This window comes from Notechis scutatus, chromosome 11 (assembly GCF_049901735.1).
Source record: "Notechis scutatus isolate UNSWTSFEM ecotype Mainland chromosome 11, rNotScu1.2, whole genome shotgun sequence".
NCBI classification, from domain to species: domain Eukaryota; kingdom Metazoa; phylum Chordata; class Lepidosauria; order Squamata; family Elapidae; genus Notechis; species Notechis scutatus.
Window position 1 is genome coordinate 14,687,999 of NC_142019.1, and position 21,843 is coordinate 14,709,841.

A 21,843-nucleotide genomic window follows, 5' to 3' on the forward strand; every position below is an offset into this window, starting at 1 on the left:
TGGGCTATCACCCTGTTGAAGCATTTTAAACAACTATGGAATTCTACTGCATGAGTGTTCACCTGCCTCCTTTCATTTGTCTAATTCCTCCCCAACCCTCCTATGGGAAAAAAAAAAAACTTCTCCGGAATGGTTATCCTGCCTAATGAGCAGAGCTAGGGGTGGGTTGGGGAGGGGAGGGGAGGACCGAGGCATCCGACAAGAGCCGCAAACCATTTTCCCTTTTGAGTTGGGTTGCTGCTTTGACCTCTTCGCGGGTCTCTTTTTGTCCCCCTGTCACATCTTTGAAAGGACAGGCGTTTGAAAGGCGTCTTCCTCTCGGTTGGGGCAGCTTCCACCATCGCGGCGGTCTCAACACATCAGAAGTTTTGCGTTTTGAGTGTTTGTGAAAACATCCAAAGCAAAGCACAATAACAGATAACCCAAACTTGTGGATCAAGCCAAGAGTGGGATTCTACCGGTTTGGACCGGTTTGGCCGAACCGGATGTTAAAGTTGCAGCTGGTTCGCTGAACCGATATTTCAACCGACCAGCGGGTCCCCGCCCCTCCCGGCCCTCTCCTCCCAGGAGTCTCCACGTGGCCCGTTTTTGATGGAGGTAACTGCAGGGTCTGCATGGAGGCTCTGGAGTGGGGGGAAACGGGTCTTCTGGAAGTCCAGAAACGGGCCTGTTTCTGGTTTCTGGAGGGCCTCCAGAGGCTGAGGGACAGTGGTGGTATTCGATTGGTTCGGCCCGGTTCTGGTGAGCCGGTAGGAGCGATGAGCAGCGGAGACCAAACCAGTTCTCTGTGCTGTTGGGCCCACCCATCCGCCTGGACTCCCAGACTCACTTTTATCCGCTGAATTTGAAGCGCAGCTGCTTTGCGCGGCACAGAAGAGTGCGCCGCGGCAGCTGCTGAAGCGACCGGGAGATCGTGCAGGCTTGCAGGAGGCGAGTTAGAACACCTCTGCGCCTGTGCAAAGTGCGTGCACGCCCGCAAAGCCCGCCCACCAAGCCACGCCCGACCGAACTGGTGGCAACAATATTTGAATCCCACCACTTCCAGGGGAGGTTGTTTTTCTCCCTCCTAGAGGTCCTGGGAAGGCCTCTGGACCCTTGGGAGGGTGAAAATGGCCTCCCCAGGGCTCTGGAGCCCACCGGAAGCTGGAAACAGGAAGTTCCAGTCGGCCACGCCCACCATGGACACGCCCTCCCAGCAACCAAGCAGCAAACCAAGAGATTTTTGAATCCCACCCCTGGATCAAGCGTTCTGGCTATTTGCGAGTTCTGTTAGGACGCACTGAAAAAGGCACGGCCTTCTTCCAAAATTTAAACTTGAATTCCAACAGAATGCTCTTTATTTGTTCCAAACTTACTGCTCTCCAATAAATGAGGGCTTGGTCAAAAGATTAGCTTGGATAAGTCTCGCGTGGCTTCCCTACTGCTTGTCAGAAGGTCGCAAAAGGGGATCGCACGACCCCCAGGACACTGCAACCGTCATAAAAATGAGTCAGTTGCCAAGTGTCTGGATTTCGAATACATGACCATGGAGACGCCACGACAGTCATAAGCATTAGAAGCAGTAATAAGTCACTTTTTCAGGACCTTTGTAACTTCAAGCAGTCACTAAACAAACTGTTGTAAGTCGAGGATTTCTACTCGCTCATTGTTTTATGTATGGATTATATAGTGTTTTATACCATCCAGAGTCCCTCTTTGGGGCAGTTTAGAAATACGAAACATCAATCATCAAACTGCAGGATTTGGGTTTGGTTAAGTCTAAAGAAAAGAAGAATAAAGGTGACATGATAGTGGTATTCCAGTATTTGAGGGGCTGCCCCAAAGAAGAGGGAGTCAAGCTATTCTCCAAAGCACCTGAAAGCAGAGCGAGAAGCAATGGTTGGAAACTAACCAAGGAGAGAAGCAACCTGGAGTTAAGGAGAAACTTCGTAACAGTGAAGACAATTAACCGTTGCCTTCAGAAATCATGGGTGCTCCAAAACTGGATGTTTTTAAGAAGAGACTGGGTAGCTATTTGTCTGAAATGGTATAGGTTCTTCTGCTTGAGCAGGGGGCTGGACTAGAAGACCTCCAAGGTCCCTTCCAGCTTTTTTCTATTCTATTCTATTCTATTCTATTCTATTCTACTCTACTCTACTCTACTCTACTCTACTCTACTCTACTCTACTCTACTCTACTCTACTCTATAAGCAATCAATAGATCAATCAGTCTTGCATGTCAGATGGAAAGATTCATTTTTTGCTTTACCAGCTTGTTTCCTAATAAAATCTGGCGCCCTTCCAAAGTCTGCCTGCTATTCCACGAGTTTGCGTCAGCTTCCTAAATAAAGGCAGCCCTCTACGATCCGTTTTTTGGAGCCTCCTTTCTGTCTAGTGATGCTGCTTCTGATTTAAAACCCCCAAATATTATTATTTTTTCCCCCCTCTTCCCTTCCCTGCACTCTTCGTTTTCTCCCTTCCCCTTTTCCTCCCCTCTCCAAGTGTTTCATTCCAGTAACCCATGGAGTCTTTCAAGGGAGGGGAAAAAAAAGTAATTCCAAAATTTTTGGGAACTCTCTTCAAAAAAAAAAAAAATCTCCTTTCCTCCCTTCCCCCCTCCCCCCAGGACAAGGAGGGGAGGGGGAAAGAAAAACCAAGGGAGACCTTGCGTGTGTGTGTGTGTGTGCGTGTGCGTGTGTGTGTGTGTGTGTGTGTGTGTGTGTGTGTGTGTTCCAAAAACAGTGGGAGGATTGGCTTTGGATGGGAAGGCAGCAAGTGCCGCTTCAAACCAGGCTGCCTTATGCGCTGAAATGTTCAAAGTGCAGCGCAGATAGATAAAGCCCTTTGATGGGGGGATGGATATTTCCCAGGGACATTGCAAGCAATAATCCAGATGTTCTTCCGTAATGCAACGAGTGTCCATGGGAAGACCGAGGAGCTCTTCGCCAAATGTAGCCGGCTGTAGACTTTGGCCCTTTTCACTCCCCTGCTGTCCGGCCATATGGAAGCCATCTCCTGGTCCCCCCCCCCTTTTTTTTTAATGGCCAGCCTTAGACTCCGTTTTCATGGACCCTCCCAGAGCCTGAGTGGGACTTGCTTTTTATGGACAAGCGAGGAAGAGTCCTTTCCAAGACAAACACTCCGTTTGAAAAACCGGGCGGGGGGGAATTGGGAGCCACACAGTTATTTTACTGTAGAACATATTTCGAGGAAGTGCAGGCTTTTCTGTTAGGCAGTTGGCCGATTGCAGCTTTGATCTTTGGCTGACATTTCTCTCATCTCTCTCCCTCTCCCTCCCTCTCTCCCTCTCTCTCTCTCCCCCCTCCTTCCCTCCATTCCCCTCCCTCCCCCTGTCTTCCTCCCTCTTTCTTTCTTTCTTTCTTTCTTTCTTTCTTTCTTTCTTTCTTTCTTTCTTTCTTTCTTTCTTTCTTTCTTTCTTTCTTTCTTCCTCTCTCCCTCTTCCTTTCTTCCTTTCCTTTCTTCCTCCCTCCTCGCTCTTTCTTTCTTCTTTCTTTCATTCTTCCTCCCTCCCTTACTCTTCCTTTCTTCTTCCTTCCTTCCTTCCTTTCTTCCTTCCTCCTTCGCTCCCTTTTCCTTCCTTCCTTCCATCATCTCTCCTTCCTTCCTTCCTTCCTTCCTTCCTTCCTTCCTTCCTTCCTTCCTTCCTTCCTTCCTTCCTTCCTTCCTTCCTTCCTTCCTTCCTTCCTTCCTTCCTTTCTTTCTCCCTCCCTCCCTTGCCCTTCCTTCCTTCCTTCCATCATCTCTCACTCCTTCCTTCCTTCCTTCCTTCCTCCCTCCCTCCCTTACCCTCCCCTCCCTCCCTCCCTCCCTCCCTTCCTTCCTTCCTTCCTTCCTTCCTTCCTTCCTTCCTTCCTTCCTTCCTTCCTTCCTTCCTTCCTTCCTTCCTTCCTCACTCCCTCCATCCCTTACCCTTCCTTCCTTCCTCTCCCACCTCAAAGGATAGTGAAACAGGAAAATGGGAGGGAGAGCAAAGTTTTCTGCTGTAAGGGAGGAAAAAGATCTGTCTGAGCGTTGAAGGACAGGTAGTCCTTGACTTACAACAGTTTGTTTGATGACCATTCAAAGTTACAGGTTTGTCAATTCCAGGGAGATGCCCTTTATTCACTCCGAACTGGGCTACGACTTCCTCCGGAGAGAGCTGGGTCATGTTTCGAGATGCTCTTAGACTCGTCCCTCCTGCTCCTGGGGGCCAAGGGGGCCTTTGCCCTGTTCCATCTTCTGCATCCAATGTGACCTGTCTTGGAACAGCTGAGATTGCTCACGGTCACTCATTGAGTTATAGGGCTGGAAGGGACCTTGTAGGTCTTCTAGTTCAACCCTCCAGGCAGGAGACCTAATTCCATCATGCAACAAATGGTTGTGCAATCCCTTCTGGAAAACCTCCTGTGATGGAGGCACCCACAACTTCTGAAGGTAAGCTAGTCCACTGATTAATTGTTTTCACTGTCAGGGAACTTCTCTTTAGTTCTCCTCTAGGCAGATCTCCCTCGTACTAGCTTCCAACCCATTACTTCTTGTCCTACTTCGGGTGCCTCAGAAAATAAGTCAGTCCTCTCTTCTCTGTGACACCCCCTCAAGTACTGGAAGACAGCTCTCATGTCACCCCTAATCCTTCTCTTCAATAGGCTGGTTCCTTAGAATCAGAATAGAGCTGGAAGGGACCTTGGAGGTCTTCCAATCCAGCCCCCTGCTCAAGGAGGAGATCCTGTCCCATTCCAGGCTCTTCTTAGAAACCTCCAATGATGAAGCACCCTCAACTTCTGAAGGCAAGCTGTTCCACTGGTCAATTGTCCTCCCTGTTTCTCCTGAATTCCAGGTTGCTTCTCTCCTTGATGAACTCCTTAAAGTTCATCCTAAGTTTAGCTCCCAGTCTTTGTTGTTTGGTCATCTCTCTTAGTCATTTCCCAGTTGGACTATTCCAATACGCTCTTCAAGGGGCTGCCTTTGAAGATTTGTTTGAAAGCTACAACTGATTAGAGCGCAGGGGCTCAAGCAATGGTGGGCGCATCTCAAGGCTCTTGCATATCACGTCTGTATCAACAGCTGCTGTTGGTGGCCAATTGGCTTCTAGGTGCAATTCAAGGTATTGCTTGTCACTTTTAAGCTTTTCATCTTTTGGGTATCTCAGCGACCACTTTCTCCCAGTAACATCTGTCTGTCCAGCAAGTTTACCTCGACTGGGGAATTGCCACAAGTGTACCTCTTCAGTTCCTCTGAAATTGTGCTCTTCCTCCCCCATATGTGACCACACTTTTCCCTCCTCTGCCTTTTAGGAAATTGGGGACAACCTGGTTGTTCCATCAAATCCGGGTGAATTGCTTTGTTGTCACTTCCTCTTGGGTCACGAGATTGAGTCTTTTATTGTTATTGTTAACGCATCCATTCAGGATTCCCAGTTCCATAAGAACATTATGTAGTAGTTGGTTGGTTGGTTTATTTTTTTTTCCACTGACTATATGGCTTAAAACTAATTATACATCAGAGGCTTGTAGGCTGTTCAGTGTTGGGAGATTGGTGTGGCCTACCAGCTCTGTAAATAAATAAATGGTCCAGCCTCTATTTGCAGCTATTCCTCCGAGTATCCTCCCTGTTAATAAGAAGGGTTTTAATCTCAGAGCAGCGATAAGCGGAATTGCAGGGCAGGAGAAGCTACTGCAAAAAGGAGCTTGAAGTGGGAGAGTTTGGCAAACAATTCTAAGGTGGGGGAGGGAAAAGGTAGTAGAAGAAGCTAATGTGGTTTTATAAAAAGCTTAGTGGAGATCTGAAAACAAGGAAGGATGCTTTAGAAGGGAGGGGTTGCTAGGGAACTTAGCAACAAACTCCCTTCTGGACCAAACGAAGTCCAAAAACGCTAAGAGAATTCCTGGAAGCCTGGCACTCAAACACATTGGCCACCAACAGGCACGTAGAGATAAACAATGACTACATCAGTGGTGGCATTCAAATTTTTTTACTACCTTTTCTGTGGCCGTGGCTTGGTGAGCGTGGCAGGGGAAGGATGCTGTAAACTCTCCAGTCAGGTAATATTTGCCGGTTCTCCAAACTACTCAAAATTTCCGCTACCAGTTCTCCAGAACTGGTCAGAACCTGCGGAACATACCACCTCTGGTCTACATACCGGTTTTTTTTATAGTTTACTTTATTGTCATTGCACCTCATACAACAAAATTTAATACCATCTTCAGTGTACATTATGACTATGAAAATAAACGCATATCTTTCGTATTCCATGCAATTGAATTGAAAACCCCCTGATATTGCATTAATATTGCGCTATACAGTAGAATTCAAGTAAGTTAAGATACTCTATATGGTACAGGAGTAGAAGGTCACCAGCAGTTTTTCATTCAGTTGTTAAACTTATACACCGCTTTACAGTGCCTTTACAGCCCTCTCTAAGGGCAATGTTCAAAAGAGATGATAAAAAAACCTTAAAAAGTCAGCTTTGAGATGTTGGAAAGATGCTGTGGAATACTTAAGTAATTCAGAACATTTTTTAAAAAAATCCATGTATTTATGTAATCAGCTTATGCAGTCACCTATCTCACAATCGTGAGCTGTAGCGTACATAGCATTTAAACCAAACCAACCAAGGGTAATAAGAATAATGACAGCTGAGGACAAATCAGGAAGCACAAACTCACAACGATGGGCACCGCTGACCTCTAAACCTCATGCCTGAGGGAGCGTCCAGGAGAAAAGTCACATTCAGAGACAAAATAAACGTACCTTTTAATGTTTTTTTTCCCCCTTTAAATGCTGTGTGTCAATAAGCACAGAAACTAGATGGAACAGTTTGTAGATGAGTGAATGGAGGAATATCTACAGGGTACAAACAGAATAATTTGGTTGTTCCTCTTGGTGAGGCTGTATACTCCTTCTTTTCATTTAGTCCAGTTGCCATGATCAACCAGTCGATCAAATTTGAATAACAGAGTTGGAAGGGACCTTGGAGGTCTTCTAGCCCAACCCCTGCTTAGGCAGGAAACCCTGTACCATTTCAGACAAATGGTTGTGCAATCCCGCCTTGAGCCTTCAGTGACATACTCCTGCTTTCAGCTTCTCAAATTGTATTTTTATTTTTTCCCCAATTTTAGGCAAGCTTCATGAGAACCAGCAGGCTGGTGGACACGCTGCAAAAAAACCAGTTGTGGAATGGAACAGTTACTGTGGCTTTACTGGAAGGAAGGAATATCCCCATGGGGGGCATGACCTACATCTTCGTTTTGTTGAAAATGGGCCAGGAAAAATTCAAAAGTCAGGTAAGCATGATTGAGACAGGTGTGCTGCCGACAGGTGTGATTTGAAGCAAGTCCATCCAACGGAAAGTCAGTCAGACCTGAACTATAATTTAATGTACGGATTTGTATCATACAAGATCATGCTACTTTCTATGTAGACCAGAGATCCCCAACCTGTGGGCCACACCAACTACTGGGCCACGGCCTATTGGCCACTGGGCCATGTGAGCAGCTGGCTGGTGCACGCACATATGTGTGTTATGTCTCACCTGTGCAAACGAGGTGAGAAGTCCAAATTTCCAAATGAATATAAACAAGCAAACAATTCCAGTATTGACAGGGTTAAATTCCTTGAGCCGAGAAAGTTCTTGGCAGTCTCACACAAGCTGTCTGCCAAGTTCGACAATAAAGCAGGAACATAAATCACAAGCTATCGCCACACACAGAATCTTCTGAAGCTTCTCTCACAAATTAACACGTTGTCCCGAACAAGTTCTCAGAGCGAACACACCCACTTTTATTCCCTGTGGGGCGTGTCAGTCCCTCATCTCAGTCTCTGATTCGTCCTTTCTTTCTACGTTGCAACTTAGACTTTTGCCTGCATCGTTGCCTCACATCAAGCCAGCATTCCTCAGCTTGACCCTCAGTCAGAGGCTCTCAAACGCTCTCCTGATTATCTGCCGACACCTGAGGCACAATCAGGGAGGAAGGTCCTGCCGAGGAGGAAAGTCCTGGGGAGGAAGGCCATTCCAAATCCTCTAACAAAGCAGGCTCAAACCTCAGAGCCAAATCCTCCCCTTCCTCACCGTCCAAGTCTTCGTCCTCTAGCAAAGCAGGCTCAAACCTCAGAGCCAAATCCTCCTCTTCCTCATTGTCCAAGTCCTCGACCTCTGACAAAGCAGGCTCAAACCTCCGAGCCACAACATATGTGTATGCGCACAGTCTCACTCGTGTGAGCGTCACACGGGCACTCGCAGCCATTTGTGCAACTGTCACTGGAAGTGTTGTGGGCACTCATGCCCCCAGTCGCAAAAGTGGCGGGTATTTGTATAGATGCATAGGTACGTGCCTGCTCCTACCCCTCCCACAAAACTTTTCCCCCTGCCATCCACTCAGGGCCACCAACTCGGAAAGATTGGAGAACTCTGATGTAGCAATAGCACTTTAGTTTAGTTTCGTTTACTTCATTGTCATTGCACCTCGTACAACAAAATCAAACACCATCTTCAGTGCATATCATGACCATGACCATGAAAATAAACACAAACACACATGTTTCACCCTTCACACATTGAACCGGAAACCCTCGACACCATACCAACACTGCACTATACAGCAGAATTCAAAAGAGCTACTGCCCTGGGATAGAAGCTGTTTTTCAGCCTATTTGTCCTTGTTTTTATTATTCTGTACCGTCTGCCAGATGGTAATAGTTCAAAAAAAGGGGGTTCCCAGGATGAGATGCATCTTTGAGAATGTTTTGAACTTTCTTAAGGCAGCGGGAGCTATAAAGCTCTTCCAAAGAGGGGAGAGGGCAACCAATGATCCTCTGGGCAATGACGTTCACCCTCTGGAGTGCTGTCCTATCTGTCACTGTGCAATTGGCAGACCATACAGAGGTGCAGTAAGTTAAAATACTCTCTATGGTGCAGCAGTAGAAGTTTTTCATTCAGTTTTTCAGCAGTTTATCATTCAGTTGTTAGACTTATATACCGCTTTACAGTGCTTTTACAGCCCTCTCTAAGCAGTTTACAGAGTCAGCCTCTTGCCCCCAACAATCTGGGTCCTCATTTTACCCACCTTGGAAGGAGGGAAGGCTGAATCAACCTTGAGCCTGGTGAAATTTGTACTGCCAAATTGCAGGCAGCCGGCAGTCAGCAGAAGTAGCCTGCAGTACCACACTCTAACCACTGTGCCACCGTGGCTCATAGACAAGAGTCTTTCTCTACCTCACCTGAATCACCCTCCAGATGAGTCCATTTCAATTCCCAGAATCCTCCATCCAGCATATTCCCAGCTAAGAATTCTGGGCTTTGAAGTCCAAGCATTTGGAGGATACCAACCTGGCCAAAATGCTGAAATAAAGAAAACGAGTAAAACTGAGAATTACCAACACTTTTGTTTACTGACAAATAAGCTTTGGAGAGCTCCTATCCCTTCTCCACCCTTTCTAATCCAAATAGACAGTCCCCACTGGCTATAACACCCATCATGCTTCAAGCCCCCCCTCCCCCAAAAAGCCTTTTTGTGTTTAATAGGGTGATTACGTTAACCGTATTAAATACATTTGGATTTAATGGAATGAAAACAAGTATAACGTCTGCCCCAGCTCTCTCTGCCTTCTGAAGCAACTTAACTGTTTCCTCGGATATGCAAGTATGCGTGGCCCTTTGGTTTCGATGTCAGAAGTTTAAATTCTCCCACGTGTAGTATAAAAAGTGGTTTCACCCACCCACCCACCCCCATTTCCCTGCTGTGTTGTAGAAGACAGCTGTTCCCTCTTCGTACTTGTTGGTCTTAAAAGTTTGCCTCCCTTTTTTGGTGGGTACGTTTAAAAAATATATATATATATGAAAGCTGCAATCTTTGGAAAGAACAATAAATCTTATCACTCTGTGTTTTCCAGACGCTGTGTAAGAGTACAAATCCACAGTGGAGGGAACAGTTTGATTTTCATTACTTCTCTGACAGGAAAGATGTATTGGAAATTGAGATCTGGGGAAAAGATAACAAAAAGCACGAAGAAATTTTGGGAATGTAAGTTGTCTTCTTTTATTGCCATTAAACGTGTTTTGCAAAGCTTTGGGAGACAATGTACAGTAAAATGTGGCTCTCTAGTTAAGTCTCTGGATTATCTCTCTCTGTTGTGGTTTTTCCATCAAGAACCTGAGAACTGAAGCTTCTCAAAATCTCACTCAAGCCTTGTGTAGGTCAACAACAGGACCGAGCTCACAGGGTTTCCAATTGTACAGAACCCTCTATTTTGGAAGAACTATCCAAGATAATTCTGTGAGATGTAGTTGGTACAATCCAGCTGCAACTAAAGAGCTTCCCAGTTTGGGCAGAAACATGGTTGTCTTCTCCACAAGTCATCTCCAGCAACTGTCCTTTTGGTATTCTTCTGTGATTGAGAAAATATTGAACTTTCTGTCAAAATAGTCATTGATCCTCCGTGATCTTCTTCAGTCACTTAAGACTGGTGTCTCCATGTGTGCTAGCGGAAGATCATCATCATCTTTTAACAACCCCATAATCCCTTGTGGGGTGGAGTCTGGGCAACTGAACGGAGCAGAGTGTTTACTGGCCGGATACCCTTCCTGTTGCCAATGCGGAGTTTTGTGCAGCAGATATATTCTCAGTGTACCCAGAGAGAGAAATATTTGCCTCCACACCACTCCACTCTCCTAGCAGAAGATGTTAGAGGTTAATTCTGCATGACCTGGAAAAAAAACAAAGATACTTTGATGAGACTTCCGTTTTCTTGCATCGCAGCAGTTCTTTAGCAGAAGAGGTGGCATGCTGAGTTCCAAAATTGGGTTGGGATACCAGTGTTGATCAGCCCTACTGGCAAAACCAAGGGTTGGAGACAAAAGTACTTGTACTCCAAACATTTGAAGCAATTCAGACCGATAAAGGTTAGACTGAATTAGAACTGGAAGTCAAGGGTCTTTCACATTCTCCATGAGTGGACACAGCAAATTGGTGGACAACTTCTCCAACCCTATACAGGGGGAGAAATTAAACGCAGGATTATTATTATTTTCATTCTATTTGGTAGTTGCTGCGAGAAAGATCCATGGGAGGTGTTCCCTGTGTAAAAATCTTTGAGGTTTAATGTAGGAAGCCAAGCAGGCTGCACATTCCAGGAGAGAGAAGGACACCCTGAAAGGAAGGGTATTCATGCAAATCCTCCAACAACCCTGCCACAAAATATGCATGGGGCTATTGCAACCTGCTGCTAGAAGAATAATTTGACGGTTCCATGAACCGAGGTGGAACCGAAGAAGAAATCCAAAATGAAATGCAGACACGCTGTAGAGAAAGGAGATTCATTTTATTCCCAAGAACAAAGAGATTTCTTTTCGGGGTAGCTACGGAGGCTCAGTGGCCAAGACGCAGAGCTTGTCGATCAAAAAGGTCGGTAGTTTGGCAGTTAGAATCCCTAGCACTGCATAACGGAGTGAGCTCCTGTGACTTGTCCCAGCTTCTGCCAACCTAGCAGTTCAAAAGCACGTTAAAAAATGCAAGTAGAAAAATAGGGACCACTTTGGTGGGAAGGGAACAGCGTTCCCTGCGCCTTCAGCATTTAGTCCTGCCAGCTACAGGACCACGGACGTGTCTTCGGACAGTGCTGGCTCTTTGGCTTTGTAACAGAGATGAGCACCGCCCCCTAGAGCTGGAAACGACTAGCAGGTGTGTGCGAGGGGAACCTTTACCTTTTCACAGAGAAAGTGGAGTCCAGAGGCTTGGTTTTATAAGAGGACTGGCCCTTAGTGTGAGCTCAGAGGTGTGGTTTGCATCTGTGTTGGTTTTAGCATGTGTCCTTCCAGTGCAGGTGTGCAGATTGGGATGCTTCTGCCCTGAGCTTTGATGCTGAGGTTCATGTGAAATCCAGAAAGGAAGATCACCCTCAGATATGTACATTCCACCTCTGGCATCTCCCTTTATCCTGGGGGTGGGAGGAGGGAATTCCTGCCTCTCCCTGGAACCAGTCAGGTGCTAAAAAGGAGGGGAGATAAGATCAAAGGCCTTTCATTTCTGTCACTGCCCACGAGAATTTTACTGAAACGTGAAGAGCCATGTCTCTTTCATTAAATAGAACAGGAAGTGATAACAAATGCAAACATTTCTGAGCCTGGGACTTTTCCTTTGCGCAGGCCCCATGAAGATGGCGGTGCCACAAACTTCTTAGCCCCCTCCGCTTCTTGGCAAGTGGCTACTCCCACCGTGAAGGGTTCCTCCCTTTGACTTCTCTACGATGTCTCCTGCGGGTTCCCGAACGGATTGCCTCTTTAAGCTTTACGAGATTCTGCTTCTTTCCACTCTCCCCGACTCCCCACCCACCAGTTCTATATGGCTGGCTTATTACCAGCAGAGGACTGGCAAAAGGCAATATGGTTGCAGCCATTCTGGTGTTAAATAGTTGCAAACAGTTAGAACAGAGGTGGGAGTCTCTCGCCATGGGGAAACCGTTTTGAAAGCATGACCATGGCGGGTTTATGTTGTGCTCTGGTCCTCGTTTGGAACAGCTGCTGCTGGCTTCCCTTGCCTTCTATTGCAAGACAGGGAAAGGATGGTTCTATTGCTTAGACAGGGAGAAATAATTACTGTGCAAACAATTAGACTCCCAAGTAATTAAACAGCTTGATTGTACATTAAACTCAAGATGCGTTTGGCTCTTAGCAAAGTCCTTCTCCCCTTGCCTCCTCCTCTTTCTGAATCAGTTCAATTCAATTAGTCCGCGGTTTTAAATATGACCATGTCTTGATATGTTTTCCATGGATCCGTGCCCTGGAATTGTTTGGCTACCAATGTGGACTGTAGTTACAGTTCCTTAGCTAAGCAGTACAATCAAGCAAATAAGAATATAAATAGAATAGAATTCTTTATTGGCCAAGTCACACCAGAAATAAAAATTAAATATTGAAACTGACAGCCTCTGTTGTAGGTCTTTCACCACTCCTAACCGTTTCTAACCTAATCTCCTTCTCACATCAGAAGACCTTCGTCCTAGTGAGGTTTAATGCCTTACCCTGCACTGGTATGACCACACTTGAAATACTGTGTCCAGTTTGGTCACCATGATCCCAAAAAGTTGCTGAGACCCTACAAAGAGTGCAGAGAAGAGCAACAGTGATGATTAGGAGAATGGAGGCTAAAACATATGATGAAAGATTGTAGAAACTGGATGGTCTAATGAAGAGAAGGACTAGTGGTGACGTGATGGCAGTGTTCCAAAATTTGAAGGCCTGTCACAAAGAAGAGGGAGTCAAGCTATTTTCCAAAGCACCAGAGGGCAGGGCAAGAAGTAAAATATGAAAACTAATCAAGGAGAAATGCAACCTAGAAATAAGGAGAAATTTCCCGTCAGTGAGAGCACTTAATCAGTGGAACAATTTGCCTCCAAAAGTTGTGGGTGTTCCATCACTGGAGCTTTTTTAAGAAGAGACTGGATAGCCCTTTGTCCAGAATGATACAGGGTTGGACTAGAAGACCTCCAAGGTCCCTTCCAACTGTGTTATTCTATCATTAAAATTGGATAGAAAGTTCCATAACATAGGAACTTTGGAGCTGATCTTTATCTGTTCAGATGAAATTGTCAAGATGATTTTCTGAGGAGCTTAAGATTCCCTGGAAGATAACAGCCTTATGACAAAACAAGAATAATCATCTTATTACATTTGATCTTATTATAAATGATAAGAACAAGCTCCAACTGAACAGGCATTTATAAAGTGCGTATACTTTTTACCTCTCCCCATCCTTCCGGCTTGTTTCACTATCCTTGTGCGCTGCGGTGCAATGTTCAAGTGTCACAACCAAGGAGCCACTTTCATATCCACCCAGAAGAATCTCATAATATCAGTTCCTCATGCACACTTTGGTTCTTTCATTCCTTCTTCATCATGCTCCCTTCAAAGTATGAGTCTGTAGAGGTTCTCAGTCATCCAGGTCATGGTTGTCCTAAAGGTGCTTGTTCAGGAGGCAACTGGACTTTCTTGTTGTTTCTTTTGAAGATGTTTCGCTTCTCACCCGAGAAGCGTCTTCAGGAATAGATGGATGAGAAGCGAAACATCTTCAAAAGAAAAAGAAAAAGAAAAGAAAATCCAATTGCCTCCTGAAAAAGCACCTTTGGTTCAAATTATCAGCTATGTAAGGAGCAACATTTCACCAATATGAGTCAGTACAGTTCGAATATACTTTGTGTGTCTCTAACAGACTGTGCAGTTGAGTGCAAGGTTTCAAGAGATGAAGGTGGAATGGACATGGTTGTCCATGAAGAAGTCATTCTCATGTTGAGGTGTTCTGTCTAGAACACGGTTTCCTGTCCATAATGCTGTCCTTTCAGCAGTTCCAAGAAGATTCTTCTCCCCATTTGCACATACAGGTGACCCTGAGGGCACAGCTAAATTCTCAAGTGGCCTCAAGAGCTTTCAGGGAGAGTGCTAATGACCAGAACATCCTTCCAACCCACTCCCTCTCTCCTGACAGAACTAATCCTTCCCTCTTCTTGGATGAGAAGTGAAACAACTTTTTGTTCTTGTTCTTCTTGTTCTTCTTCTTCTTCTTCTTCTTCTTCTTCTTCTTCTTCTTCTTCTTCTTCTTCTTCTTCTTCTTCTTCTTCTTCTTCTTCTTCTTCTTCTTCTTCAGGACTACCTGTACCATTTCCCCTCTTCCCATACAGCCCTGTTTCTGAAGTCACCCGGAGCAGAGCTCAATTCAAGGTCTCCTTTACTTTCTGATCTCTCCTTAAGGCTAATTATCAGCTGGTGTCCAGTGTCACACCACTGAGCTCAGGCTTAGGGTGGTTAATCGTTCACAGATCAAATGAGTGTGGCAGCGTCAACATGCAGTCCCTGCGACTTGGGTCCGAGATTATTATGTATTATTAGGGCGGCTTTCCTGCGCTGATAACACTGCGTATTGCAGCATCATTTGGCATCAGTTTATACAAACGTGTTGGGCCTTTTAAGTTGATCCTGTGACTCTGTTTGTTAGCCCACTCTTCTTCTTCTTCTTCTTCTTCTTCTTCTTCTTCTTCTTCTTCTTCTTCTTCTTCTTCTTCTTCTTCTTCTTCTTCTTCTTCTTCTTCTTCTTCTTCTTCTTCTTCTTCTTCTTCTTCTTCTTCTTCTTCTTCTTCTTCTTCTTCTTCTTCTTCTTCTTCTTCTTCTTCTTCTTCTTCTTCTCCTCCTCCTCCTCCTCCTCCTCCTCCTCCTCCTCCTCCTCCTCCTCCTCCTCCTCCTCCTCCTCCTCCTCCTCTCCTCCTCCTCCTCCTTCTTCTTCTTCTTCTTCTCCTCCTCCTCCTCCTCCTCCTCCTCCTCCTCCTCCTCCTCCTCCTCCTCCTCCTCCTCCTCCTCCTCCTCCTCCTCCTCCTCCTCCTCCTCCTCCTCCTTTCCTCAAAGGAAAAAAAAACCCGTTCAGTTGTCTTTTGAAGAAGAAAAAAAGGAACACCTTTGAGACATCGATGACTGAGCATCTCCACAGACATTCTGAGATGCTTTCATCCTCTTGACTGAAACCCTATTAAAAATGAAGCATTCAGAAGATTTTGCCAGGAGATTGCTGAAACCTCTGGGGTTTTGTGCCTTCCTTTCTTCTCCAAAACCAGCTATTAAGAAATGAAAAGTTTTTGTACGTCATGGCAGATGGACAGCAAGGGTTCAGGCTCTAGAGTCTCCTCGGGATGGATGCATGTTCCATTTCCCAAGCAGAAGCCCCCAGGAGATGCTCTTCCCTCCTCCTCCTCCTCCTCCTCCTCCTCCTCCTCCTCCTCCTCCTCCTCCTCCTCCTCCTCCTCCTCCTCCTCCTCCTCCTCCTCCTCCTCCTCCTGCTCCTAATTAGGAAACACCTTAACAGGTCCTTGCTTTAAACAAAACCCTTTGCACAGGCCTTCCTCTGTCAAAATCTGTTCCAATTTCTCTGCTCACCATCCAAAAACTTGACTCCTGCAAATACCCGGCAGGGTTCTGAAGCTTCAAGTATTTATCTTCTGCAAGAGCTGAAATCTGCAGAGTTCCTTGGAAGATGTGCTCCATTTGCTCCCAAATAAAAGAGCTTTGAATGCTCACACCACTGGTCTTCTCACTGCTACAAATTTGAGAAGAATTTTCCTCCCCTTCCTCCCTTTTCATCCACTTTTGAAGACTTCAATGGTGTGTGTGTGTGTGTGTGTGTGTGTGTGTGTGTGTGTGTATCTTTAAAAGAAATGCATTTTTCCTCCCCTTAAAATGGCAAATGCTGCTTTCTGGAAGCAATCCTCTGGAGTGCATCGTCATGAAAACTGAGATAAGGTGGTGACCCATTAGACCCCCTTTTTTGGAAGGGCGGGCTGTCCCATTTCTAAAATAGAATAACAGATTTGGAAGGGACCTTGGAGGTCTTCTAGTCCAACCCACTGCTTAGGCAGGGAACCCTATAGAATTTCAGGCAAATGGTTGCCCAATCTCTTCTTTAAAAACTTCCAGTGTTGGAGCATTTACAATTTCTGGAGGCAAGCAGTTCCGCTGATTAACTGTTCCAACTGTCAGGAAATTTCTCCTTAGTTCTAGGTTGCTTCTTTCCTTGATTAGTTTCCTTCTGTTGCTTCCTGTCCTGCCTTCAGGTGCTTTGGAGAAGTCAGGGACAGAGAAGGTATAGCAGTCACTAGCCCACAGTGCATCTCGACAGTGGCTAGAGATGAATTTCTTTTTGGGAATCAAATAGCCAGAACTATTGTGAGCCTCACAAGCCTTATTTTAGATCCGTTCTGCAATTTCATAATCTTTCTGCAAGTGATCAGATCCAACTTTCCACAACACCATATGTTTGTTCCCTGGAGTCTTCCTCGGGAGGAAGAAATGGTGTTGGGGTGGAAAGATGAGCATATATGACATAGACTGTATGTCAGGGGTCGCCAACCTTTTGGATCTCAGGGACCACCAAACTCATAATTTTAAATCCCGCAGACCAGAGACCCTGGGAAAAAACCCCCAAAAGGCTGCAGGAAAATTCCCCACCCTGTTTTTCTACCGATCGATCGTTCTTTATTTGGGATCACAGGATACCCTCTCCAGCTCTGTTCTCATTGGGAGGGAGAGGGAGAGACTTTTGGCTTCATGCAAGGAAAGCAGCAGAAGCAGCAGAAGTCTTTCTTTCTCTCCCCCAAATTCCACCAGAAATGAGTCTTTGTGAGACTTGTCATGCTGGCGCAGCCTCTTGGAGTAGGATGCCTTGCAGGGTCCCAAAGACTCATTTCTAGTGGAGTTTGGGGGAGAGAAAGAAAGACCTTTGCTGCTTTCCTTGCATGCAGCCAAAAGCAGAAGAAAGAAGTGGAAAGAAGCAGCCCAGTGGCCAGGCCAGGTGCGTGGGGTGAGTTGGGCAAGTTCCCCCATCCGCTCTTTACCCCTCCCCTCACTACCTCATGTTGTTCACAATGCAAGGGATGCAAGCCTTGTGTTCCCGCGGGCCATGTGTTCCCATGCAGCCTGGATTAATGGCTTTGAGAGTGTCATTTCTCTACAGATCACCAAAATTTTCTCACGGACCACTAGTGGTCCCCGGCCCACTGGTTGGCGACCACTGCTCTATGTGATTTCAGACAAATGGGTGTTCAGTCTCTTCTTAAAAGAGAGTACCCATAAATTCTGAACACAAGTTGTTCCACTGATTATTGTTTTAACTGTCCGGAAATGTCTCCTTAGTTCCAGGTTGCTTCTCTCCTTGATTAGTTTCCACCCATTGCTTGTTATTCTGCCTTCAGGTGCTTTGGAGAATAGCTTGACTCCCTCTTCTTTGGGGCAGCCTCTGAGATATCGGAACACTGCTATCATGTCACCCTGGGTCCTTCTTTTCATCAAACTAGACAAATTAGGTCCCGCTTGATGATCTGCCTCAAAATAAGGGCCCATCCATTCTTAAAAGTTTTTAAAGAGTTTGTTCAAACACAATGCATCCATTTTTCAGCCATGATGTTTCTTGGAAGTTTATCTGCAGAGGTGTAATATTGAATGTCAGTTCTCTTGATTTGGTTATTTGTTCTTAATATAAAAAAAAAATATTGTTCTTTGCACAGGAATCTTCCCTAATTTGATTCTTACAATGTTCCTGATTAAAGAACTCGGCTCTTTAAATGTCTCTAATTCTTTTTGAGCACTCCTTTCTTAAACAGAGTTTATTCAGGGGTGCATTTTTCTGCAAGAAATGTTTTGGGTACATGGATTAAAGAAACCATCCCAACAGTACTTTTTCCAAAAGGCAGCTTCTTTTCCTTGAAAAAGTTTTGCTTCTCCTCCAAGAACTGAAGAAGCTTCTTGGATGAGAAGCAAAATCTTTTCAAGAGAAACCCCCCTCCCCCAATAAAGTCCAGTTGCCTTTTGGTAAAAGCACCGTTGGGACAACCATGACCTGGATGATTGAGAGTCTTCATAGACATTAAAGGAACTACCAATTTTGGGGCAGAAAGGCAAAATTAGTTGCGTCCTTTGAAGTGGAAAAGTTGTAACTATTTCTTGGAGGGCTTCAGCAAACATTATAAATTCTGTTGACATCTAGCACTGGCAAGATTGCCCAAAATTTACAGAAACATGAGTCCAGAATGCTGGAAATGCAAATACAAACAAGGCACCTTCTTTCATATGTGGTGGTCTTGCCCCAAAGCAAGAAAATATTGGAATAAAATAAGAAAATGGCTGCTGGAAATCACTGGTTCCCAAACTGAACTCAAACCTGAAATGTCTCTCCTTGGAATAATTAGAGGAGTATATACGAAAGAAATGAAATATATTATAATACATATACTGACAGCGGCGAGAATCGCTTACACACAGAGTTGGAAATTCGATACCATCCCCCCTGATAGCATGATAATGAAGAAAATAATGGATTGCGCAGAAACAGTCAAACTCACATTCCAATTGCAAGATAGAGAAGATAAGGAATACTATACGGTCTGGGAGAAATGGTATAATTGGTTAGAGAGTAGGAATAAAAATTAATGTAAATATGTATATTGACCCAAATGGAAATGTTGATGTCACAATACTGTGAAGATTGTCTATGAGTTTTTTTTTTAATGTGGGAAAGTTCAATAAAATATATATAAAAAAAAAAACCAACACACCACACCCCAAAAAAAAAAAAAAACAACAACAAAAAAAAAAAAAAAGAACCCCCCCAAACCCCAAACACATACAAAAAAAAAAAAAAAAAAACCAAAAAAAAAAAAAAACAAAAAAAAACCCAAAAACAAAAAAAAAAAAAACCAACAAATATATTTAAAAATATATATATAAAATTCTTAACCCTCCATCCGATGTTGAACATTGTATAGCACCCAGCGCCTTGTATGGAGGGATGACCATGATGATGTCAGGTATGGAAGTGACTGTGTTTTCTTTTTGCCTTCCAATGGTTTAGATGCAAAGTTGATGTTGAGGGACTCTCTCAAAAACAAGCCAACTTTTTGGAATTGCCTCTGGAGAAACAGCCTGGCTTCTTGATGATGGTGATCTCCGTGGCACCTTGCTTAGGGGTGTCCATCTCTGATTTGTGCGTGTGCCCTCTGGGAGACCCCAGTGAAAGAAAGCAGATCGTCCAGCGTTATGTGAGTCTCTGGATGGTTATTTCCCCCCTCCCCACTTTCTTTTGAAGCAGGGATATCCACAGAAACAGAGGCAGTCTGGCAGGCATGGCACTGTGATCAAGGCCTTACCTCCCTTAGCGGGTACAAAAGGGGCATTTGGGTGCTCCATCCATCGTCTTGCAGCTTTGGATTCTACCTCTTGAGTCAAAGGTTCATGTGAAAATTAAGGGGTCAGTAATGGGGGCGTGCCTAAGTACACTAACGTGCCTATCGTCCCTGTCATTGTATTTTTATTCTCTTATTCTCGTTCTAGTTTTTGTTTGACAAACTCCAATATATAAATAAATAAAAATAAAAATAATGGCATAGAAAATCTGACAGCCATTTTTGCCAATCCAAATGCAACCTCCAACTCATCTTGAATGTTCTCAAGAATCAAGCAGGACCAAGGAGAGTGGGCAAGCACTTCTGTGTCATTGCTACAAGTTATATAATAAAAAAATGGAACCTTACTCAAAAGTTACTTTAGTGTTTAGTCACTTTTTTAGAGTAAAGGAAGGGGGAAATGATAAAACAAAAGAGCACAGAGTTCTGTGAACACAGATTATTGCCTTCAGCTAAAAGACAGGTCTATAATTTCTGTTCCAGTGCGTATAGAGTTAGGATTATCTATCTATCTATCTATCTATCTATCTATCTATCTATCTATCTATCTATCTATCTATCTATCTATCTATCCATCCATCCATCCATCTATCCTGTGCTTCCTCCTCCTCCTCCTCCTCCTCCTCCTCCTCCTCCTCCTCCTCCTCCTCCTCCTCCTCCTCCTCCTCCTCCTCCTCCTCCTTTCCATCCATTTATATCTATCAATCTATCTCATCTATCCATTCATCCATATGCGCACACACAAACACACACAAATAAAATGTATATGCAAACACATACACATGGATATATACATATGTGTACATTTCTCATTTGGATTTACAATGTTTGCAAACAGTACATTATATTTAAACATAGTTATAAGTATTTAATGGTACTGTGCACTAGTAGGAAATCAGACATGAGTTTCTTATTTAAGGAACCAGTGTGTTACAAAAAAGTATCAGAAGAATCAAAAGGACTTAATATGAGGCTTCCTTAATTAACTGGTTATTTGGACTTGAGAAAAATGTGCTCTTCAAAGCTGACACATCAAACATAAATTAAAAACTTGCAAAACATTATTTTTCTAACAATTATTTTCTTTTCAGAGTTTTAGGAACTCTTTCCAAAACATGAAGGATATTGGTTTTTTGCAAGTCAAACTTTTAAAAGCGGTTGATCTGTTAGCTGCAGATTTTTCAGGTATATATTGTTTTGTTTCTCTTTCACTCTCTTCAGCATGGCTTAAATCTCACATAAATGCAATTCTATAAAGGAGGGTCTGAAACAAAGAGGAGAATCTCTCAAGAAGCTAGAATATCAGCAAGCTTCTTTTCATTGAAAAAAAAAAATTCTTGAACGTAATATTTTTTGGTTTCTTTCTGTAGGCAAAAGCGATCCCTTCTGCGTCTTGGAATTAGGGAACAGCAGACTTCAGAGTTATACTGTTTACAAAAACCTCAACCCAGAATGGAATCAGGTCTTTACTTTGTAAGTAGATTTGCAACTGAAATTCTGGATGAGAGGGATGACTGGCATATTTCTTAGATTTGCCAAGAAAGAGCTAACCTTACCTAGTAGGAACCAATCTTGGGAAAGGAGGTGGAGGGACATGTAGGTACTTTCAAAATATAACAGATTTTATTATTGAGTTTAAGACATACCTTCTCCAGAGCATCTGTACTTTAAATCCAAAAGCAGTGTGTTATATTTTATTTTGAAAAGAATTATGACATTTACCCACAGTCTAGAATTTGAGGGGTCCTTGGTGCTCTCTGAGCTTGGTTGTTTTCTTGCAGATGTTTCATTACCCAAACCAGGTAACGTCAGTCAACTCAAACTGATGATGTTACCTAGTTGGATCATAAAACATCTGAAAGAAAACCACCAAGCTCAAAGAGCACCAAGGACCCCTCATTTCAACCCTCAGTTAAAAATATTCTGCTTTATCAGTCTAGAATTTATATGTTTATCATCTTAATAGTTTTTCCTCTTAATTAGTCTTAAACTAAATGGGTTAATTACTTCAAGATGCTTCTTTGCACACTCACCTTTGAACCCAGATAACATAAATATGAACAATTAGCAAGGTAGTCAGGGAAACCTTTAGCAGAGGAGGTGGTAGAATCATCTAGAGAGGTAGTCCATTCTCAGTGACCTGTTGGCTGCTAGGAA

At 44.1% G+C, this 21,843-nt stretch overlaps 1 protein-coding gene across 1 annotated transcript in view; it reads left to right on the forward strand.

Moving 5' to 3' along the window:
* The window catches only part of MCTP2 (multiple C2 and transmembrane domain containing 2), a 150,465-nt gene that overhangs the window by 63,002 nt on the left and 65,620 nt on the right, over positions 1 to 21,843 (forward strand). Inside the window, exons 9-13 of the mRNA XM_087972852.1 lie at positions 7,098 to 7,262; positions 9,868 to 9,998; positions 19,356 to 19,542; positions 20,778 to 20,871; positions 21,057 to 21,159. Of these exons, the coding sequence (XP_087828978.1) occupies positions 7,098 to 7,262; positions 9,868 to 9,998; positions 19,356 to 19,542; positions 20,778 to 20,871; positions 21,057 to 21,159 (680 nt within the window). The remainder of the gene's footprint in view (positions 1 to 7,097; positions 7,263 to 9,867; positions 9,999 to 19,355; positions 19,543 to 20,777; positions 20,872 to 21,056; positions 21,160 to 21,843) is intronic.